This window comes from Taudactylus pleione, unplaced genomic scaffold (assembly GCF_031769625.1).
Source record: "Taudactylus pleione unplaced genomic scaffold, aTauple2 ptg000056l, whole genome shotgun sequence".
Lineage (NCBI taxonomy): Eukaryota > Metazoa > Chordata > Amphibia > Anura > Myobatrachidae > Taudactylus > Taudactylus pleione.
Window position 1 is genome coordinate 700,130 of NW_028284458.1, and position 18,132 is coordinate 718,261.

The 18,132-nt window shown below is 37.4% G+C and overlaps 1 protein-coding gene across 3 annotated transcripts; it reads left to right on the top strand.

Moving 5' to 3' along the window:
* Window positions 1–136: 136 nt before the first annotated feature.
* Window positions 137–13,517, top strand: LHX1 (LIM homeobox 1). 3 transcript variants are annotated; one of them, XM_088464488.1, is made up of 5 exons: window positions 137–250; window positions 5,093–5,325; window positions 5,714–5,988; window positions 10,146–10,311; window positions 11,839–13,517. In XM_088464488.1, the coding sequence occupies exons 1-5, from the start codon at window positions 207–209 to the stop codon at window positions 12,216–12,218; spliced, it is 1,098 nt and encodes a 365-aa protein (XP_088320614.1). In that variant the 5' UTR covers window positions 137–206; the 3' UTR covers window positions 12,219–13,517. The 3 variants fall into 3 exon arrangements, with proteins under 3 accessions (XP_088320614.1, XP_088320612.1, XP_088320613.1); XM_088464486.1 differs by lacking the exon at window positions 137–250 and adding an exon at window positions 2,176–2,947; XM_088464487.1 differs by lacking the exon at window positions 137–250 and adding an exon at window positions 2,176–2,947 and having other exon boundaries at window positions 5,753–5,988.
* The last annotated feature ends 4,615 nt before the right edge of the window (window positions 13,518–18,132 follow it).

Genomic DNA, 18,132 nt, shown 5'->3' on the forward strand with positions numbered 1-18,132 from the left:
AATAAACGAGCAGAGAATACAAACAAACAGCTGAGGGGAATGACACAAGACATTGCTGGGTAAAGACACTTATTGCATCCAGTCTATGCACAGACAAAGAACATAGGAGTGTGAGAGGTGCGACAGGGGAGATTGCATAGTCTGATGCTGCGTTAAACTGGAAATGTGTCTGATCAGAAGGGGATAGACAGAGTTTCCCAAACCTAATGAATGTTACCTTATCATTGAAGAATACCCCAGTTACTGGAAGGTATGGAAACACACATTTTGAATTGTTTTACTGCACATCAGAAAGTCTATAAATGTACATTATTTTAATACAGTTTTTAAATAAACATGGACTCACAATATGCCGGATTTGCGCACTTTATCAGATGATGCATGTAATGTCAGTATTTGAGGGTGATAACACTTTATACTCCTCTATGACATCATGACAAATGTATGCAAAGTGTACAGCTATAGCTGCCATTGCTTAGCCACATGCAATGCAAACACACGGCAGGATCACCAGCACCACAGGAATTCCTCATTCAGCAATATACCCTCCGATTTATTTATTATGTATTCTGCATTTTACATGTGTGCGTTTTTTTATTATGTAGGGGTTATCTTGTGCTGACCTCATAGAACATGTATGTCATGCTATATTTTCTCAATGGGTTTTTTATATTTTGAATGGAACTCTTAAAACTCACTTTATAACATTTGACATTTCTTGGTACAGTTCTTAAGTTTTTATTTATGTAACTTTCTCATAGAAAAGACTAATTTATCCTAGTCTCGCAATGCTCAAACTCCTTACTGGTGTAATGTGAACAACAGATAGTATCAACTTAAATCAGCAATACTCCTCTATCTGCATTACATTCGTAACAAGCAATTTGTCAGTTTCAGGAACAAACAATTTGCAAACGACCATACGATTACAAAATCATAGCTTTAAAGTTGCAGATCCCCTTCTCACTGATGTTGTTTAATTAACAATCAACACCTAGCTGATACTTGCCAGTCAGACAGAAAACAGCCAGCTTTGTTTGCAAATGTTTATTTGTAAACTCAGCCAACAGTGTTCATTATACATCCAAGTGAAGCGCTTCCTTTATCTTTTTACAGCAAAAAAAGCGATGAATTCACAATGCACCAGTATCAGCAACAATAATTCCATAAGAAATTTTGTCTATTTTATATATTAGATTTGAATGTTTATTTCCACTGAAAATATCAGTGAAACAGAAAAATAACGGAATTCCTTATATAAAATGTAAGTTCAAAATAAAAATAATAATATATATAAAAAAGGTGATTCGTATTTAAATCTTATTTTGTTCTTGAGGAATGAAAGTAATGTAACCATAATATGAGCTATAAATGCACATTTTCCCTTGTGTCACGTGATAAGAGAGCAATGCCTCACAGAGATGCCCTGGGTATATAGAAGTGCTTAGCGTATTATCAATACTCATTTATAAAGGTGACTCTTCGCTATAGCTGCAAACTAATGTTACAGAGTGAGCATACAAATACACACATGTACATATAAGTGTGTGTGTGTGTGCGCGTGTAGATAGATAGATAGATAGATAGATAGATAGATAGATAGATAGATAGATAGATAGATAGATAGATAGATAGTATTCTGTAAACCACATCCAGGATGAAAGATAAACAGATATGACATGTAGCTGGAACATACTGTACATTACTACATAAAACCCAGAAAAAAAATATTGACACCACACAGATATCCCGTAACATACATCCAAGCTTGGAATAAACATGTGATAGCATATATATATATATATATATATATATATATATATATATATATATATATACATTACCTACCAGTTTTATCACTGTCTGCGCTGGAAGCAACTTGTACACTTATCATTCTTGAAATATTATTAGCGTTCTGTGCTTGATCCACCTCTCCAATAGAGTGAATATCTTACCAAATAAAAAATGAAAATATGACATTACCTAAAGGTTTTGACAATGGTTTGCTTTCCCTATTTCTACAAATGGTTTTACAGTACTATTAGAGCTTGATGTCGTGGTTAATGGTTTACAAGGGGACTGTGAGAAGCTGATTGGCTGCTGGTGTGTGTTTCGTCACAGAGTTGTGCATAAGGCTAGCTCTACAGCAGCTGGGAACATGCAGACCAGAGAAGACAGTTCAGATGGAAAGAGACAGTGAGTGGAGCAATCACAGAGCAGTAGGATAACATTACACAATATACCACCTCTGGCTGCGGTCACTCTGCTCTGGCAATAGAGTCAAAAGGAAGACTTTAATCAGAAATTGATCTGAATCACCTGCAAGCGCTATTTGGACACCTCGTTATAAACAACAGGACTTTGGAAACCATTATTGGGCTAGCTAACTTCCTGAGAAAGGCGACAGAGGCACTTCATCCCGGGGATCCGATCCTAGAGCCATTCCTAGCCCCTTACAGGGAGGTCTGCCAGGCTTTGCATTGATATTTCAGGCTATGCTGGTGACTTAGAACAGAGAGCCCAACCACAGTATTTCTTTTGGAAAGCAAAAGCACTTTCATCACTGACTGAGCTACCTCAGAATTCACAAAGCCAATTGATCGCTGTCAGATTTGTTTCTTCCTGTAACTATTGCTACCTTGCCTCTGAGTGTGGGATCTCCAGTATTGCAGAAGCTGGGCTGCTTTGAGACTGAAGGGAACACGGCCCGAGAGTCCTATATTTGTTACAGAGCCATTGCTAGTGTGGGGCTGCTGTCACCTGGCCAGCCAGAGACAATGGTGCACTGTGCTGGGTGCGAGAGGCCCATCCTGGACCGTTTCTTGCTGAACGTGCTGGACAGGGCTTGGCATGTCAAGTGTGTACAGTGCTGTGAATGTAAATGCAACTTAACAGAAAAATGTTTTTCTAGAGAAAGCAAGCTCTACTGTAAGAACGACTTTTTCAGGTGAGTGCTGACCATGGTATACAAAACCCTAATGGAGACTAGTAATGCCCACAGCTTCCTTCATAAGCAAGGACAGTGTTATCACTGCAGAGATACCTAAAGAAGGTATATTTTTCAATACAGTAAAACCGTATAGAACAAATATGACACTACTGGTGTTGTTGTTTTTCTCACACTCGGGTTACACAGCTTTGTTTGATCACTGATACACACAATGACATATCAGTCTGGTCACAAGGAACGTTTGTTAGACATTTTAATGTATATGCTGTATACAATAGCTCGACAATTCAACACCTTCCACCAAGGCCAACCTACTGCTGTGTTATAAATCTATTTGTAAATGAGTAACAATTGACTATATATATATTATATATATATATATATATAAACATAATAGTGAAAAATGACCCCCGTTTTAACGTCTGACACATGTTCATATCAGAATCGACATGAAGGAGCTATGTATCCCCGGGTAGTCTACAAACCTCCCTTGTCAACTGTGAATGTATTTACCATCTGATGAATATTTTAGTGGTGACAAAGTACAGATAAAGACTCCTTGGAGATCGTCTGAAAATGGATCTAATGCCCCTGATCAGTATACAGGGGGGAGCTGCTATCAGTCCGCCAGCAGATGCCCACCATATATTTAGGAGCACAGTTTAGAACAACCCAAATGGTTTGATAATTATATAGCCAAAATGCATTTCTCACGCAGTGTTTTTGGAGGTCAAGCGGCGAGTTAAAATGATAATTTGATGGATGAAAGTGACATCTTTTGTGAGATTAAGAGCTGATCTTTCATGATCTTTTTATGTCAATGGCCTTTAACAGGCCCAGAGAAAATGTAATTTTTGCCCTTTATGACGGGCAACATAAATTCTGGTATACATCCAGACATAAATAAAAATAAAAAAAAAACAAATGCAGAATTGAAACATAATATTAGAAAGCTGTCTTGCTTATTACAAAAAAAAACACAAAATAATAATACAATGCGCTTGTTACATCAGATATTTATAGATTCACAGTATATTTGTTTATTTTACTTTATAATTATTTGGGAGAGTATTTTTAGAAGTTAACTGATTATTCACTATATTTGTTATCAGTTCGTGCATTTAATTATTTGCAGATCAAAAATAATTGTAATAGTGGTCATAACATATCTGTAAACATGTCTGTTAATAGTTTTATGTCTGTAGTCATAGTGCTAGATTATGTCAGCCAGCTACTTGTGTTTGTTGCAGTGTACATACGATATTCATGTATGTGTGTATTCAGGGGAGTTAGAGAGAAGGAAATAACACTTTGAAATGTACTTAGAAGTGACTCATTGATTGGGTATCCTGTCTTGCAATGGTGAAGCAAAGGCCCCAAGTAGTTATTGGTTGTGGATTTTAGTAAATAAGTGATAACTGGATTTGAATAGCAAAGGTGTTTGAAGAGGAAACCACTGAACAATCCCATCACACATCCAGAATAGATATTTGCACACAGTTATCCGCGGCCAGACCTCACTGGTATTTTGCTTTTTTTTTCACCCATGAGTTTCGACTTTCAATATCCTAATTTTAAAATATATTTAGATGATTAATATGTAATATATTATTTATAGTTATATGTAGCTGTAATATTTGGTTATTGATTATTGAGTGACTAGAATAATTCGACCCTTTTTTTGAAATTAAAGAATCAAAGCGTTATATTAAACGTGTAACATATAAATATACATTTCTGTCATTTCTTACAATATTATTGCATCTTAATTCAATCTTTGCATATGTCATGTTTGGGCAACACGCTCCCCAGCAGCGGTGTCCTGTATAAATGCTTTGCTGTTTATATTTACGTTTTGTATTGAGGAAATAACACAGATGTACACAACACCACATTCTTCGTCGGTATAATAACATCTATAGTTATCTAATAAATAATTATTCATGAATAATCTGATATATAAAACCAGACTACGGACACTGACATTTCAGTAGAACTGCAGATAAGCCTTTAAGAAATATACAATATTGCAAGGTGATATGGCTAAGCTTTTTGTAGTGAGGTGAGAGTATTTTCATTTTATTTCACCTACAGACTGTGTCAGTGAAATAGTAACGTGATTTTATTCTGTGTCTCTGTTAGACGCTTTGGTACCAAGTGTGCTGGCTGCTCCCAGGGAATCTCCCCCAGTGACCTGGTCAGGAGGGCAAGGAGCAAAGTGTTCCACTTGAACTGTTTCACATGTATGATGTGTAACAAACAGCTCTCCACTGGTGAGGAACTCTATATCATTGATGAGAACAAGTTCGTCTGCAAAGAAGATTACCTAAACAACAATAACAACACTGCCACCAAAGAAAATAGTCTTCTCTCAGGTAAAACTTGTGTTGGCACAGAGAGTGGCACTAATCCTCTACCTTCTGCCCTCTTTGTTTGCCTTGCGTTGTTCCACCTATTCCCCATCTCTGTATTCTCTCTCTACGTACGTACGTACGTACGTACGTACATATAAACATACATACATACATAGGCACATACATATGTACATGTATATATATATATATATATATATATATTTTAATATACACATACATACGTAGATACATACAATTACAGAATATGCGATAAGACGTAGCGTTGCTCAGTCAAGGTAAAACATTGGAATTTAAAAAATGGTATGGCTTTCTACATACAAGTAAGCGGTCTTGTTCCGATGCTATCACCCTTTTGTTTGATATGATTTATTTTCCCTCCCTGGAATAGTAACAGGCAGTGACCCCAGTTTATCTCCTGACTCTCAAGACCCATCTCAAGATGACGCAAAGGACTCTGAAAGCGCTAACATCTCAGATAAGGAAACTGGTAATAACGAAAACGATGACCAGAACCTAGGGGCAAAGAGGAGAGGACCCCGCACCACTATCAAAGCCAAACAGCTTGAGACCCTGAAAGCAGCCTTTGCAGCTACACCTAAGCCAACACGACACATTAGAGAACAGCTGGCCCAGGAGACTGGCCTCAATATGCGGGTCATACAGGTAATATTCTTTCTTTCAATTAGAGGTCTGCTTTGACAAATTTGCTCGCACGGATATGGTAAACGTTAGAATAAATATCCGTCCTATACGTCAATAATGTATTAGAGGGAGCTAACGCTCATTTCATGGCTGCAAATAGTTATAAGACAGAGCAAAAGAATATATTGTATCTTACACTTAATGCAGATCAGGGTATTTGATTTATTGTTTTTGGACAAAGTAGCTATGGGGAAGGATCACATACACAAAATGTAATCACTGGCCCGTTCTATACATTTTGAGGGCCCGATTATATTACATCAATAAAGTGGCAGAAGGTGTAATAATATAGCAATATAGTGACTGCATTTCTTTGTGACTTGTAGATATTTTCTGTATTGTATCTTTGAAGGAAAGTGCCCAAAAAATGTAGGATATTTATTTTATAAATGCTGTTTATTTGCTTAAATATCTAATTGAATGTGTAATTAAATAAATTAGCATTATTGCAGATTTATTTGCAATGTGATGATGATATATAATAATAACAATAATAATAATAATAATAATTATTATTATTATTATTATTATTATTATTATTAATTGTACATTGCAGAATTACTGTTTAAGTTCTAAGTGTTCACGCTACTGAAATATAACTAGTATTCTGAAATGGAATACAGTACAAATACTATTTCCATATTCACCTCCTATCTCATCATTTATTGGCCTTAAAAGATTGAACAGGGGTATCAACTTGCAAATGGACTAGAAATTAATAACCATAAATGTGAGGGGTTAATGGAAAAATAAGAATGACAATGAGTTGGGATTATTAAAAGGTTTATAAACCCGCAGAGCTGGGGGTAATGGAGGGTTAAAAGATCATTAAGGCGAGGTTAGATTGGAAGAACCTTAGTGCGAGGATAATTAGGAGTAATCTTGTCAGGGTAATAAGAATTAACTCAATCATTCTTGACCTAAAGCGGGAAAGCCAAGCAAGGGGAAAGCTAAATGCCTTTAAATGTTTAATTCAATACCAACTGAAAAAAATCAGTAGCCAAACCATTGAGTGTAAATACAGATTACATAGAGTTGTATGAACCATAACCATATTCCTATGAACAATTGGGTAGGACCCAAAGTAAAATTGCTTCACTGCAATCTTCCCAGACCAAGTTCAGAAGGTGATCCTCGGGGTGAATCCCTATTTCTGCGAGTTTAACAAGTGGCAATCGTGAATTATTGGAAGATTTTAAAGTACAGTATTTACCCATAAACCTAACGTGTAGCCAATAAGATCCTATTAGTAACGGTAATGTGACAAATATATACAAGGAGGCAAAATATTCTCACGACAGAGCCCCTGACACTCCAATACACCTGCAGTTTGTAATATCTATTGCTATAGCGAAACATACAGTCACGAAAAACAAAAATATCAGAAATATTAACATACGTTTCAGATCATAGAGAGATGCTATATACTAGTTTATATTTTATAATTGTGGATATATTACTTTATAGGATCACATAGATTTATACATGCCAAATTAATAAATGCAGCCACGTATAAAGTAAAAATAGGCAATGTAACAATAGATTTGATTATGCAAAACATATCAATATCGGTTTCTGTTAATTATTACTATTTATTAAGATTAGTTTTTTTCAACTACTATCTAGAATGATTTCAGTAAATCGTGCGATTATTTAAAACACAATTATCCAGTACGATTTAGTAGCTGGAATATATACATGTGTATAAAATGGGCTTGAGCAGTGCAGTCATAAAACAGGTGCAAAAACTATAGAGTACCAATGGAATTATTGCACGGAAAAGATGACACCTGCAGTGACTGAAATATGTCAACAAATAATGTACAGGCTGAGGTGACTGCATAATCGGCACACACTTACCAATTTTCCGTTGACAAGTCTATGGATGAAAGTATGGATACAACAGATAGTATTTTTTTTATTATTATTATTATTTCTCAGTGAATGGTTATGTAGAAGCTCTCTTTAGTCTTTTTCGGGGGCCGAGAGATGCAATGTAGCAGCACTGTTCTGTGTGGGTGATGCACAAACACTTTATATGCGCATGCGCGATGTGAACGCCATCTGACCAAGGCTATACTGTATGGGTCTCTCCTTGCTGGTGGTACAGTAGGTACCATCCACACTTTCTGTTTAAAGCTGTATAATTGCAGTCTCCCAAGTATTTAGCTATGTGCTCCTTTACCCTCCCTTACACCAGAAATTAATGTTAATAAAATAGATTAGGAAGGTATAGGGATTTATAGATCACATTCCTGTAAATCAAAAAATATGACTTTGCGTTGACACAATAATGCCTCGCAGAAGGGACTGGTAAACCTGGTAACGTTCTGTCTGTGACTACCACACTTGGCACGTTGTACCCCATGCAGTTGCATTAACAGATTATTATTAGTAGTAGCATTGCAGAAATATAACTGTATTTTACTTTATGCGGTTATGAATTTCTGATATGAAGTAAAATTGGGTCGTCTCATAAATGTATACCTGTAAAGCCTGATTTCCAGTGGACTTGTACAGTGTTATCACCTCTACCGTATGGATTGTGATTCTGTTTATGACTGTCGGTAGTGAGTAAACAGTCACATCGTTTCTATATCATGCAATAATATATACAATATATATGACTATGCCAGTGCTGCAATGAATACAGAATATACAATGCAGTAACGCCTAGAGAATCCCAGCAGCCAGGTTACTCACTGCTGTCACCCCCTCCCTGGCCGATAAAGTTATAAGTAGCCACATGGATAATAACTGAGTAGCTACATGTAATGTATTTAACTAGTGGATACATATAACCTATCCACAATATGCAGCCCTTTTATATTTCATGATTGATAAAAAGAACATTTGCTTTTATTGTCCTACATTCTCTATTAATAAAAAAAACAATTACAACAATGTATGCCAAAAAAGAGACTACATGTAAAGTAAGGCATTATCTTTAAGAATTTAATTTAGAGGGTTTTTTTGTATTTTTTTTTTTTTTTTTTAGCAAGGACGCTGTAATAGTTTTATAATAGTTTTTTCAAGCAGAAGATGAAATGTTGTACATTAAGTTTGTCTAAGGCCTGAACCACTATGCGCTTGTTATTATAAAGAGAAAACTTAATTTGTTGCAGTGTTTTAAGCAAGTTGTTCATTCCGCCCATAATGATCAGACCAGTCAGGCACACAGATACCGGGTAGCATTAAATCATGGGATAGCCATCAATCAAATCTTGTTCGGAAAATTTTGAAATACTTAATTCTAGAGCATTTCCCCCGACTTCTTGCTGCGGCCAAATTCAGCGGACTCAGTTGTTCAATGGTTACAATACACTGGGCGCTGTTACCCAGTGGTCGGTTGTCGCAGCCTGCATGGTCACTGAGGATCACATACACATCAGTCAGGAGCTGGCTGCATATGACCGATTTAATTGTGCCGCACAGACCGAGCAGTGAATGGCCGAACCTAGCGCTCATTTGTTAGCATTTATTAGGTTCAAAATGTGGTGATCAATATCTGTTTACTGCAATTTAGGGGATGAAACTGAACTGTCTGACTGGTGTCTATGGTTTCGTGCAATTCTGCACCAAAATGCTATATTGGGGATTTGGGCCCTAACTGGCTATAAAGCAGAGTGAGAGTGGCCTACATCTTACATGCAGAGAAGCAACAGAGCACCTAGATTCAACTTTTATTTATTTGTAAAACATTGGGACAAATGGTAGTATTAATATGGTGATAGTAAATAGCATGTAAATCAGCATGCTTTGTTTATACTGAAATCCCACACTTCTGGACAGCATCATGATAGATAGATAGATAGATAGATAGATAGATAGATAGATAGATAGATAGATAGATAGATAGATAGATAGTATTTGGTGAAGCAGATGGACATAGTTAAAGCAAGAACTGTGCACATAGGAGTAAACTAAACTCACAACGTCATATAGAATAATACATTAAGAGCCATAAAGCAAATAAACAGTCGCTTCTGTGTAACAGATGGTGCATTATACAGCTCAGGCGTGCCTTCTATAGCAATGTACTGTAATGATGTGCTCATCATGTTCTGTGTCACCCTCTCATATGCATGCTACATATTGCTGTTCCCCTCCCGCTTCAGGTGTGGTTTCAGAACCGACGATCCAAAGAGCGGCGCATGAAGCAGCTGAGCGCCCTGGGCGCCCGCCGGCACGCCTTCTTCCGGAGCCCGCGGAGGATGAGGCCGCTGGTGGACCGGCTGGAGCCGGGGGAGCTCATCCCCAATGGACCGTTCTCATTCTACGGAGGTGCGCTCTATACGTGACACTGCTGGTATCCAAGCACCTCCAATACACAAACACAACACATACTGGATGGGTACACAGGTGCCAATTCACTGGGCATTACCCAAAAGAACGTCCCGCACAACCACTGCTATGATGTACCGATAGTATTTGTGACAGCGCCTGCCATATTGTCCCTTACGCTAATGTTTGAAAAGTTAAATGGATCGATAGTTTATAGATTGCATTTAATTTACATGCGAGCAGTTTACCCTGCAAACAAATAATGAGGACTCCAGTGACATATACACAAATTAATGTACCATTTATTAATTTAATTTTTATCTATGATCGCAAATTATATTACTTTGAAAACTAATTAAAAGGGAACCGACTCGTTCTTTCGTGACTTGGTCAGGTGTTACCGTATTATTTTTCTTTATATGTACAACGTTATGCTTTCTATGAGCCTAGATACTGTATGCTCAATATCACTTCTGTTTCCTTCATTTTAGTGTGTTCATTGTTAGCTTTTCTGTAGACCATTGTCTTTCCCTTTATCAGTAAAGTAGATCAGAACATACCAAGAAAATGTTAGTGTATCCCTGTGTTTTCAGGCATGAAACATACTGTTAATATTTAATGGAGTGTTTGTAGATAAGTAACAGAGGTTCCTTTTTAAAAAGGCGAAGTTAAGAGATGTGACAATATTTATCAGTGTCTTTCCTTTAAATTTACAATATACATAGCACCCGCATCTACTTCTCATTTCCACTGGCCAGTGTATGGTTCCCGCAATGAATAACAGTTGAGGCTAGTCTCTCTTATGTGTAAACTTGGAACAGAAGATTAGGAGAAAATGTTAGATCGAAGTATATTCTATCGGTTAGATCGGAGCAGCGGATCAATTTTCCACGTATATATGTTTAGTAACAATTTTCCACTCATATATGTATTGTATTAAATCTGCCCTGAGATAGGATTCTCTAATATCTCGCTAGTCATATCTGGAGGAGACTTACTTTAATTTGGATTATGCACATATGTTCTATATGTGAAAACATAATATATGCGAGTTCGTTGTTTGTTGGTTTTCTTATTTTACTCTTATGACATATTTTACCATGGTACAAACTAGTATCAGTATGATGCCGTTTTACAGGCGGTTCTGTCGCATGTAAGGAGCACCGCGATTGGTCCTACTTGCAAATTCAGTTGATGTTTTACTAAATAGATTTATATATTAGAAAACGTTTAGAAAAAAATAAAAAAATATTTTACTCTAATAATACATGTGCTTCTTAGAATACCATTGTTTTAAAATCAGTTACAATACATGTAGTAAGTGATTCTAAAAATGTTAAAATAAATTAAAGCGAGCAACTAGATACGATATATTGCCGTAGAAACATTGTCCCTCCTAAATTGAGCGATGTGAACATTATATTAAAGATTGGCTAAAATCTAAATTAAGAAAAAAGATTTATGGTTTTATCATTATCGAGGCTCTTGGAAGTGCTGTATAATTTATGTGAAATATTTCCTTTGTAGATTACCAGAGCGAATATTATGGCCCAGGAAGCAACTACGATTTTTTTCCTCAAGGACCCCCCTCATCGCAAGCTCAAACCCCAGTAGATTTGCCATTCGTACCTTCATCTGGACCCGCAGGAACCCCACTTGGTACAATGGACCACCCTTTACCCGGCCATCACCCATCTAGTGACGCCCAGCGATTCACAGACATCATGTCCCACCCTCCAGGAGACTCTCCCAGCCCAGAGCCCAACCTGCCCGGCTCTATGCACTCAATGTCCGCAGAGGTTTTTGGCCAGAGTCCTCCTTTTTCTACTCTATCAGTCAATGGGGGTGCAACGTATGGGAACCACTTGTCACATCCACCAGAAATGAACGAAGCGGCTGTTTGGTAGTTTATTTATAATCACAGAGCACCCATAAGACTGGCGCAGATTCCCATCTCTCCTGACAATGCCATGGTGTGCGGAACTGGGAACCCTATAGTATTGCCCCAGTCTGAAACAACACTTTTTGGGGGTTGAAATACGTGGCGGGATAATGCCTTGGAATTATTGGAGCAAAAGAAATCCCAAACATACCTTGTGTAGTGACAGATCTAAAACTGGAGAAGCTGTAAAGTGAAGTGCTGCAATGCCAGGAGATCACGTACATGGTACCAAATAGCTGGTACGCAATCACAATCTTTAATTCCATAAACAACGGCTACAATGCCCTAGGGCACTCTGGTTAGGGATTGCTCTAGCCTGGATCCGTGTGTCTATTTCCTGCACCTTAGAGGTTGAGAAAACTAGTATAAGCTTAAAAATATATATATTCACCTGAGTTACAGGTGGAACAGAACGTTAATTTGCCAAAATATCAAATACAACAATGTAAAGCCCTCAGCATCAACTCTTCTACCTTTACAAAGCTACTGACACAAACGTAGTATCCTCACGCTGACGGTCTGCTACCAGGCCCTGCTACAAGACTGACTTGAAATAGATTCTACCTTCATTGATAACGAAAACTAAAAGACTATTGAACTAAAACAGTCAACTGTTTACGTATGACGTTAAATTCAGGAGCCTAACGTTTTAGTAATAATCCAGTTTTAGAAACCTCTGTAAAAAAAAAAAAAAAAAAAGCAAAAGTTTTGAGCAATCAACCAAATGATTCATTTTCTTAGTTTTGTTTTCTGTGGATGTAACGGGACTGACTGAAAGGCATTTTGGTACAATGTGCTCGTTGTTTTAGGCTGTTATTTACAGAAGGTAAAAGGTAAAAGAAAGTGAACACAAGAGGTGCCAAATAAAATAACTTAATAGCACAAAAATACTGTAAGGTGCGCAAGCGCCAATCACCATAGAAAGTGTTTAAAAATGTGTTACACGGTTTCAAAATATTTCATATACTTTTTAGTCCTGTTGAACATCCATTGACTTGTTAATGGCTTATATAGAACCAGGCAGGTTTTATTTTTGTGTCCTTAAAGAAAGTCCAAAATATTTAAATTTTATGGTCAAATATGCAGTTCCGAGCTGCGTTTTCTTTATATATTACATTTCTCATACGTCTTTTATTGTTATTATAAGCCTAAGCTTGTGTGACCTCCAGTGCATATTAGACCATTCACTGTATGAAAGGAAACATGTTGATAATTTGTGAATTTTTAATAAAAATAGAAAACCTGATGTTTAGATAATTTGTATTTTATTGGTTGGATCGGAGATTGTTTGGCTGGCCAAAATAATGAATACATATTTATGTTATTTAACTTTGTTTTCAATTCATTATTTGCTTTTAAAAAAAATGTAGACAAAAAAATCCGGCTTAAAATTATTTTTAAAAGGGAAATAGTCTGGTACTGCACCAATAATATCGTACTGTTTTTTAACAAGCTTATTTTTTTAACCCGTAAAACCATAATAAAAGATTTATATAATTAATAATACAAAGAAATTACACTATACACTGGGGTTTGCATATTTTTCGCGTTTATCCTTTACAGTATAACACAAATTGTAATATTATTAGGTTAATATAGTTTGCTATATATTTAGCTGCAGGAAATGTATATCCAGGTATACGGTTGTTAAATATTATATTACGCAAATGAAAAATGCTATGTGTATGACTGCTTTGCATCAATAGCCTATTTCAGAAATTCCAGATATAATCTCACCCAATATTAACATACAATTGTCGCAGTTCCATTGAACCGCTTAAATAGACTGTAAATACATATTTTTAAATAGCAATATATAATTTGTTTTGAAGGTCATGTTGCTTTCAGTAATTGAACTACGAGTGCCCATGGCAAGAAAATGTGGATTTTATTATGAAGTCGCATAAATGGATGGATTCAACTTATACAGCAGGCGGGAGGTTAACGTCTATAAGAATAGTCTGTGCTCTTCGGCGCTATAAATATTACCATATATATTATGATGCAGGCCGCAGACTATATTTAGTTTGCAGTGACTGTACCAAGGACTGTACAACGCGAACCTTGCTCTGTGTATTTTAGGCGCATCAGTATGTACGCTGCATATTACCCATGACCAAATATGCCACAGGATAATGGGATCGGCCGTTTTAAGGACGTTTTGGAAGAGGACTTTATTGAATTACAAGGTGCATATTTGCAACTTATTAAAATGAGTTGTGTCGGCAGGCTGACCTGATAAGTATTCTTGGGACACTGCAAACCGGCAAATCATCTGATAATCTGACAGCAATCAGGAAATGAGATTTTACTGGACCAATTTAGATAGATGGATTCAATGGATAGATAGAGAGATAGATAGATAGATAGATAGATAGATAGATAGATAGATAGATAGATAGATAGATAGATAGATAGATAGATAGATAGATCCATCAACTATGGAACTATAATACAATACTGTGCAATTTATACACCAGACCAGAGCTCAGGAGATCAGTGTTACACGGACATAATTTAGTCAAAGGCCCAGAGAGCTTCTAATCTATTCTACATGTAGGAATAAATAAAGTAGCCGTAGGTGGAAATGCTCTTCAATGTTAACTTTAATGCTAACAATTCTAATCTTTCCCACACACTCCGGAGTCACCATGCAGCATAAATAGGAGTTTGCCGTATAGTACAGCTCTGCCAGTCACATGGCACGTCGCCCCTTGGCTGTACATCCTCACATTGCCATGCCTTCTCCTCTTTTCCCTTTGAATAGACCAGCTCCTAAGTCGTTAAGCATCATGTCTGTAGCACGGAGCAAGTGGTAATTAATGATATACCTCTGCCCTCTGTAGGACAATAGGCAGCAGTGAACCGGGCCGCTAGCAGCCTCAGTGATGTCTTGCTTTCAATACGCCGTTGAGCAAATTACATTTCTCAATTTCTTTCCAGACGATTTCTTGATGTAAAGGAAAAGCAAATCCGACAGCAAGGAGACGGCATAAAGCACACAAGGGCGGAGAGATTTGGTTTTATCCCTATTCAATAATGTAGGTGCCTGCTCTTTCTGTGAACCGATTGTCAATTGCATGCTATTTCATACTAGTTGTTGCCCACAGTTCGCCCACGATGAAATCGCTTCTGCCAACATTTTTTTTTTTTGAGGTGTTCTAGTTGTATTGCTTTGCATGGGGACCCTGTAGCAGGAGTGGCCCACTTGGCCAGCAGTGCTATACAGACTGGTGGCAGCAGCGCCTTCACCCACTACTCACAGCAATGTCACTGTGTGTGCCCTGTGCACAGACAGCTATGTAGCCTATCTTATTCAAGTGTACGTGGGCCCCTTACCGGTCATGGTGCCACACCTATCTATTGCACTGATGATGTCAATATATTTTATTTACATTATGGCTCATCTTTACCTTGTCAGATGGAGATGAAAGAATGTGCAGGCTATTTCTAAGGGTTTCCACTACAAAAAATGAGTTCAGTAGTGTTTGTGCCAACTTAGATACACTATGGGGTAGATTTACTGAGTCTTGGAGAGAGATAAAGTAGAGAAAGATAAAGTACCAACCAACCAGCTTCTGTCATTTTTCAAACACAGCCTGTTCTTGGTAAAAAAAAATGGCATCACAGGTGAGGTTGCACGACCTGCGGTGGTTATTGTGACCTCTCTTAGAACAGGGAAGTAATGAGGTATTACAAAGTGTGGCCAGGTAATTTTCCACTTGGACTAAAGGACCAAAAATGTTTAGCTGTCTTAGTAATAACATTACTAGCTGTGGTAGCTATTCACCCATACAAGGGAATTACTGGTCTTTTTGTTTACAGAATTCAGAAGTATAGTTTGCCTACGTACAGCTAAGTCTTTTGATCTGGCTTCCCTAAGCAACTTCAAAGGGTAACCCCTTAGCTAACATCTCTCTGTCATCCTGTTCATCTGTGTCTGTATATAAAATGGAGCATTACAGATCCTCTGTACCCTTAGATATTGAGAATAGGGCAGTGTTGGCTAACCTTGACACTCCAGCTGTTGTGGAACTATATATCCCAGCATGCCCTGCCACAGTTTTAGCATGCCCTAATAGCAAAACTGTAGCAGTGCATGCTGGGTTATGTAGTTCCATAACAGCTGGAGTGTCAAGGTTAGCCAACACTGGAATAGGGTAAACCCTGATAAGATGAGCAAGGTGATGACTGGAGGCTTGTAAAAGGTTTCTGTGGGTTTATGGTACACAGAGGTCCGCAGTCTATTATTTACATTACTGATGGAAATATCAAGAAAATGTGCCTCTGAGGCACTAATATCAAATGTAAATTTGAGATTATTACCGTGCGTGTTAACCACATCCATCATCTCCAAAAACTGCTATTTGCGACCTGTCCACAAGATGAGCATATCGTCTATGTACCTGGTAAAGAATTTAATAGAGCCAGAGAACGTGTTGTTACTCAACAAAAGTTCACGTTCTACATTAAACATGAAGGAGTTTGCATAAGACGGTGCAGCACAAGACCCCTTAGTACATTTGAGGATCTGTCCATAGAAGCCACCATCAAATAGAAAATAATTCCTGGTAAGAGTCTAATTTAGTAGATCCAGAAATAGTGATGTCTGGACCCTGATAGTACACATTATTAGTGATCAACTGACTCACTGCTGCAATGCCTTTATCGTGCGGAATGTTGGTATACAGGCTGATAAAATCAACAGTACATAGCCAGCACTCAAGAGGCAAGTCACCAAGATCTTCCAACTTGCTAAATGAGTTGTTGTGTCTTTAAGATTAGTTATTTTAGATTGTACAACCAGTTGCCGGTATAAATCTAGAAATATGGAGACACCACAATAAAGTGAATCTCTCGATGATATAATTGGCCTCCCAGGGGGCCTAAGAAGATCTTTATGGATTTTCGGCAAGGTATAGAATATAGGCACCTTAGGAGAAATAGGTAAAAGTGCTGATATGGTACTTCTGGGAATCATGTTGTTCAAGATAGCATTTTCCAGGACAGATTCCAATTCTGTCCTATAGTTCAAAGTGGCATTAGAATCCAATTTGCAATAAACTGAAGTGTCCTATAATTACCTATAGGCTTTCACCTTATAGTCAACACTCAACAAGGTCCTGGATAACTGTTTATCCCCTTTGTCAGCAGGGCGGATTATTATGCTCATGTCGGAACTCAGATTCTTACGTGCCTGCATCTGGGTGCCAGTGAGATTAGGATGCCTGCTCACTTTCTTGGGAATAACATTTGTCAATGCATGTACTGAGTATGTTAGTAAAGCTTTTTATTGCAGAGCTGTTTGAAACAGTGTCAAATGTAGATCTCATCCTGATAGGACATTGATTATAAGGTACACCAACTATGTCCTGCTACACCCCAGAATGTTCCTTAAATTTAAATTGTCTGTTTAATCTGTACACATCTATCCTGCTGTTAATGCTGCTATGTTGATTAGTAGGAACAAAACTCAGGGCCTGATTCAGCAAGGATCGCAAATGCAAAGCTGAAGACAAATAATAAATTATTTCTTTTTGCTCCTCACACCCTGACCTTTTCTGCCTTTGGCATTGCCCACTGCGTCTAGTGAAAGATCTAATGTAGAGTATTGTTTTCACCCTGGTTATCACACCTAAAGTCTGAGATAGTATCACTTGTACCAGCACATTCTGAATCACTTGTGCACCACTAGAAGTATCAGGGAAAGCACCTGTATCGTTTCGTTAGATGAGAAGGATAAATTCTCTTGGGCCCGGCTGTATTATTAACCCAAATATAGACTTTCTTTCCTTGTAGTCCTTATTTACAGTCAGCAACTTGATTTGTTTAAATTTGATCAAATCTTTTTTTGTATTTATTTACCTGTGCATTAAGTT

Coding starts and splice junctions, on each gene's coding strand:
- LHX1 (XM_088464486.1), top strand. CDS start 2,778: ATGGTGCACTGTGCTGGGTGCGAGAGGCCCATCCTGGACCGTTTCTTG. Junction 5,326..5,713: donor AGAAAATAGTCTTCTCTCAG/GTAAAACTTGTG, acceptor TCCCTGGAATAG/TAACAGGCAGTGACCCCAGT. Junction 5,989..10,145: donor TCAATATGCGGGTCATACAG/GTAATATTCTTT, acceptor CTCCCGCTTCAG/GTGTGGTTTCAGAACCGACG.